Source organism: Petaurus breviceps, unplaced genomic scaffold, assembly GCF_028583685.1.
Source record: "Petaurus breviceps papuanus isolate PSGF00001 unplaced genomic scaffold, PetGlider_PUasm1.0 90919, whole genome shotgun sequence".
NCBI lineage: Eukaryota > Metazoa > Chordata > Mammalia > Diprotodontia > Petauridae > Petaurus > Petaurus breviceps.
In genome coordinates, this window is record NW_027187378.1 from 20,540,398 (window position 1) to 20,546,575 (window position 6,178).

General features: G+C 40.2%; 1 protein-coding gene across 2 annotated transcripts in view; it reads right to left on the reverse strand.

Moving 5' to 3' along the window:
* ABHD12 (abhydrolase domain containing 12, lysophospholipase) overlaps positions 1-6,096 on the reverse strand; it is a 159,046-nt gene extending 152,950 nt beyond the window's left edge. Inside the window, exons 1-2 of one of the 2 annotated variants that reach the window (XM_069075544.1) lie at positions 5,879-6,096; positions 122-227 (exon numbers count right to left, since the gene is read on the reverse strand). In XM_069075544.1, coding sequence (XP_068931645.1) covers positions 122-141 — 20 coding nt within the window. In that variant the 5' untranslated portion in view covers positions 142-227; positions 5,879-6,096. Of the gene's footprint in view, positions 1-121; positions 613-5,878 lie in introns of those variants that run through there. The other variant, XM_069075541.1, reaches the window with a different exon arrangement.
* Between the last annotated feature and the right edge of the window lie 82 nt (positions 6,097-6,178).

The window sequence follows — 6,178 nt, forward strand, 5'->3', positions numbered from 1 at the left end:
GAAGGAGGGCAAAGAGGAAGCTCTCCAGATCAGCGCCCCTAAGAGGATGGGCCCAGCTCCCTAAGGTGAAGGGAGGAGGAGAGGATGGACTCGGGTTCGAGGTCGCGGCTCGCCTCCTTACCTGCCGAACGCCCGCTTCATGCCCGCGTTGGAGGAGGAGCCCAGCTCCTTTGTCCCCTTGCCCGCCAGACGCAGGTTCTTCTTTAGGCGACAATCCTTGTCCAGCGCTGCAGTGGCGGCGGGGGAAGAGGGAGAGGAGGAGGAAGAAGAGGGTGAGGAGGAGGCAGAAGCAGCGAAGCGCTCATGCTCCAAGGCGACTGACTCGTTCCGCTTTCTCATCCCGAGCTCCAAAGCTGCCTGACACCAGAGGCAGAGGGCGGCCGAGCCGAGCAACTAAATCCTTTCTTACTCCCTCCCTCGGCTTCCCGCGGACGCTGCTCCTCCCTGCGCTATCCCAGTCACTACCACCTCCTCCCAGTCCTGCACAGCACGCAGCCCCTGGGCTCCCTGCTGCTGCTGCCGCAGTAGCTGCAAAGTCAGAATCCCGGCGGCACTCGCTGCCCAGAGCCTCCGCTTGCTCACATTATACTCAGGGCCGGCGGCGCCCCAGCTACTTACAGAACAGCTGCAGGGGCCCGGCCGGCCGCCGCCCACCAATCACAAGCAACGCCCTTCCTCCGATCCTCACAAGACACGCCTCCCCCCTCCCACTCCCACTCTCATTCCTCCCCTTCCTGCCCTGGGCGGAGCACGCCTAGTACAGCTTCCATGTTAAGGAGGGCGAGACGAAGCTGTCCACTTGGGTGTCATGGTTTGGGCAAAACGGAATCCACCATGAACAAGGTCTTGCCCTTACCCGATGGGGGAACCTTACCATCTCATGGGCTCAGTAGGAACGGATTTTGCCGTGTTCATGGAAGGGCATATAGAGAAAAAGGCATAAATGTGTAAGGTATGAACCGCTTCACCATAGTTGGCAAACTGATTCTTAAATAATCCCAAGAGACATTTTAAAAAACATGTTTGGTCACTTCAAGGTCTTGATTGTTAAATAAAGAACATTAAACACCGGAAATTTTATAGTCTAACTCCCTTACTTTACATAAGAAGAAACGGAAGTAACTTTTCCAAGGTCACACCACACAAATAATCGAGTCTGTACAATATCCAATATGTTCCGATTACCCGTCAAGTATTCTTACACGGAGGGTAATGTAAAATGATGAACAATAATGGTATTTATAGAGGGCTTTAAGATTTGAAAAGCATTATATATTGCCTTATTTGATCTTCACAAAAACCTTGTTAGGTAAATATGAGGGATATTCTTAATACCATTTCACAAATGAGGATAGTTAGGCCCAAAGAAGAGAAGTGACTTGTCCAAGGTCACACACCTGGTTAGTAGCTGAATCTGGACTAGACTGCAAGGTAATTATCAATCCCATGTTCAAAGAAGGATGGATGACAATAGTAGATATTTCAATGTTTATTTCAGAGGGAAGTAATTCTAGATTTAGATCCTGAAGAGACCTTAGAGGTCATCTAATCCAACCCTCTCATCTTATGGATATGTAAACTTAGCCCTGGAGAAAAGAAGTGATTTCTCCAAGATTGGAGAATACCTAAGCTATAAACCCAGGAACTGATCCACACTCCACTGTAATCAAACCTGAGAAAACCAAGGCAATGTTGTTGTTTTTTTACCGAAAATGTATGAGCTTCTCATTGCTTGAAAATGATTTTCAGTATCATAGTGGTCAGGATGAATAATACAGGACTCATACAATAATTCAAATCGTTCTTAATATTAACCATTGGTTATTGAAATATTGGTAATGGAAATAGATCCTGCCTTATTTAAAGATAACAACACTGAGTTATTTATAGGCCAGTATTTCAGAAAGATACACACTTAACCTCTCCTTTAGGTCATGACTACCAGTAGTTGTTTGCTATGCATCTTCCTACCCCTGTTTCTAATTGTTTTTCTTCAAAAAGCTGTCTGTTTAGAACATCAAATACAAAAACTACCTGAGGTCTGTGATGGACAACTTTAAGTATCCCAGTCTATGGCCATAAACATATGAACAAAATGTTATTCATTCATTCAACAAAAGACTATTAAGTGCCTATGATATAGAATGCCAGATCTTGTTTCATTCAATAGTCTTTTACATTGTCCCACAAGGACTTTATTTGTAGAAGTATGCTTTGGGATTTTTATTTTACATGTAATTATATTCAAACCACTAATACTTCAAACCAACCTAGATATTAGAGATTTAGACTAGAAGGGACCTTAGAGATCATGTAGTTTAATTCAGTCATTTTATTGATAAAGAAACTGAGACCCAGAGAGCTTTAAGTGACTTGCCCAAAGTCACACATGTAGTAGCAAATAGAGAAAAGAAGATGTAAAACCAGGTTCTCTGAGTCCAACTCAAGGACTCTTTTCACTGTACTGTATTAATTTCCTAGTGCTTCAAGAATTTAGGAAAACTATATCTAATTAACTTTTCTTTTATTAACTATTTTCTATAGGCCTATTATTTCAGGTGTATCTATTTGTATTAGACTTCCTGATTTCACAATGCAATTAGAACTGATGGCTAGTGGGGAAAAAAACAAAAGCAAACACATGATGTGGAGTCAGAAGACCTGGGTTTAGTTCCCAGTTGTACCACTTACTACCTCTGTAACCATGGAGTAGACATTTAACCTCTATAAATCTCAGGTTCCTCTTTGGTTAAACAGGAATAAAAATACTTTATTTCATAGGATTCTTGTGAGGAAACAGCTTAGAGTTCATAATGACTATATAACTAACATGGTAAGCTCATTGAAGACATGGTTTTCATCTTTCTTTCCCAAGGGTATTGCAGTGCTTCCTAATACTTATTGATCAGTCAAACTTCAAAGCATGTTTAATCTTTAAGTGATATGATAATTAAGTCCATGCTCAATCCCAATATGTCTGATAATTCTTACCCACCTAAAATTTTTGATGATGTCACAAATTTAATATTGTGACTATTATTAAGAGTAATTAGTGTAACATTTGACTGGTGAAAAATAAGCAAAGGACACATTCATTTACCTTTTCTATAGTAATCATTTCAAAGTTAATTTCCATTTAAAATATTTTTAATCAGCAAGGGGAAGTGACTATTTAAAATCTACTAGAAAAAATATCCAGAAATTCAATAGCTCTGACTTTTAAAATTATCATTTTAATATTTTCAAATTCAAAAATTTATTGACAATTTTGCTAAATGTCACAAATCAATAAAAATATGTTTTAATCTACTTTTTAAATCATGTTATGAAATTCAAATGGTAAATTCCTTAAAGCATTACAACAATGGAGACTGGAAATGCTGCAATTAAATGCAACTAAAGCACAAGAAACAGTTATACTCTAACTCTTATATATACTTCTGACAAAAAAAAAAAGCAACATAGTTAAAAACTCTTAGATCTCAGATCCTTATAGTCAACCTGGCCATTCACCTTATTATGAATGTGGATACCTGGCTAAAGTGCTGTAAGGCTAGTGGAAATCACAAAGCCTTACTAGTTTTAAGGAAAGGATTTTGAAATTTTTTGCATCTAAAATAAGTCTCTCAAACTATTAAGTCTCAAATTAAATCTATACATTATCTATACTTTTAACTACTATAATTTAAAACAGCAACAAAGTATCCAATTGGGACTAGCATGAATACATTAAGGGTAATTGAATACTGTATTTAAAAACATCATTGATTTCATTCAGGTGGCTATTTAGAACAGATTATAATTCCTTCATGCCTATTGCTGTGGCCCAAAACATTCATCACTTGGGGGTTAACCCTTTGGTGAGAAGCCTTCCAAGAACTTTGTTCATTTAGACAAACTTAAAACCCTTCCAGCTCAGTAACTGTTATGTTAAAACCTCAGTACTTGAAAAACAAAAACAAACAGTTCTGTACAGTGCTGAACATACCAGGTGCATTAAAGTAAATTTTTAAAAAGTGCTAAGTCTGAGGCTAGGAAGAACTAGGTTTAAAATCAGTCTCTAACACTAGAGGTGTGACTCTGGGCAAGTCATTTAACTTCCATTTGCCACAGGCAAATCCCTAGGATTTTATCTACCAAGTCACAGAGAAGGAGCTCCCTAGATCACTTAAATCAAAGATTCTGTTACCACAATACATTAAATAGGATTTAGATTCTTACTGTTTGAATGTTAGAGATGGAAGGGGACCTATAGATCCTTTCATTTTACAGAAATGATCAAGTTCAAAGAGCCAGGCCAGCTCAGATCCTAATTCTAGTTTTGAACTACTCTAAGACTCTCTACAAATTCCCTAATCAAGAACATTCCCAAACCACAATTATGTAAAACTTTTTTATTTCTGATGTAAATGAATTGATATCTATTGTATAGTAGTGTTCAACTCTTTGTGATCCCATTTGAAGCTTACTTGGCTAACATGTTGGAGTTTGCCATTTCCCTCTCTAACTCATTGTACAGATGAAGAATTTGGAGATTAAGTGACTTGCCCAGGGGTCACACTGCTAGTGAATGGCAGAGGCCTAATTTGAATTCAGGAAGATGAGTCCTGACTCCAGGCCCAGCACTCTATTATTCCCTGTGCCATCTTAGCTGCCCCAAATTGATGTCTAGTTGGAACATATTCTCTTCCATGTAACCAATAGAAGAAATAGTTCAAGGTTGGATAATCAGTCCATTAGACTGTAAAATCACTGAGGACAGGAATGTTTTTGCTTTTGTATATTCAGTGTTTAACACAGTGCCTGACACACAGTAAACCCTTAAATGCTTGATGATGTGGCTTGGATTTGTAGTAAGAATGGCCAGGTTGACTATAAGGATCTGAGATCTAAGAGTTTTTAACTATGTTGCTTTTTTTTTTTGTCAGAAGTATATATAAGAATTAGAGTATAACTGTTTCTTGTGCTTTAGTTGCATTTAATTGCAGCATTTCCAGTCTCCATTGTTGTAATGTGCTGCATTGGGCAAGTCACTTCATCTAGTTTTTTCATGTGTAAAATGAACTAGACAACCTCTAAGGTTCCTTTCACCTCTAAATTTCATGATCTAAATCAGGAAACAAATTCTAATCCTAGATCTGCCACTAGCAAATTGTGCACTCTAGGATAGACAAAGTCACTTTCTCTCTAGGCCTGGTTCTTTTTTAATAGACTGCACAACATACACAGCCTGATGAAGTGTCAATATTTGTAATAAAATGCTGGGTCTACTAACTCATTCCTTATGGAATGCTGGTCAAAGCACTGAACTTAGCTGTATGACAACCCCCAGCTTCTTCATCTGTAAAATGAGGGAGGCTGGACTAGAACACTGTAAGATCTCTCCCACACTCAGTGATTTTTAAAAACTGTAGGGAGAGGAACTATTTTTTAAAACTGATGCCTCCAGGTAAAAGTATTTTGCTTTATTAAAAAAAAAAAAAGAAACCAAAACAAAAATGATACTTAAACCACAGTCCAACACTTAAAATATAGAAATCTTGAGATACAGATATATCTATCTATGAACTAAATGAATGAAAATGGACAAAACTGCCCACTAACCATACATTCATCCAAATCTGTACATTAAGATGTCCATTATTTCACTACAATGGATGCAACAGCAGGCTCACGCTGCAGAGTGGGTCGGTCACTCATGGAACGCACACAGCGTGGACAAACCACGCGAAGCACAATGCTCTCCGTGACGTCACAAAGACGCGGGAGGTGGAATTCCCACGCTTTTTGTCAATGGGCCGGCCGGGCCACGTTCGACAGCCTGGGTGGATCGGGGTTCAGCTGGAGGATACAACAAAATGGCATCAAAAGGACTTGCCTCTCACACAGGCGGGAGAGAACCCGAGGGGCCTAAATCCTTCCTTCGGCTGCTTGCCTTTTCTCCGGACAAATTCAGGAGGCTGGGCTCCCCTTATGGCCACAAACACAGGCGGCGATGTCCCCCGGCCCCGGGGCGGAATTCCCGGCCTAGAAGGAGCTGCCAATAGAGACCACCATGAATAGTGGTCGAAGTCTCAAATCTGAGGAATCATGTCCCTCTCCAAAACCCGTAGGACAGTCAAGGAAAACAGGGAGGGAGCGAAGGGGAGGGCGCGAGAGCCGGGGCTCCACCCCCCCT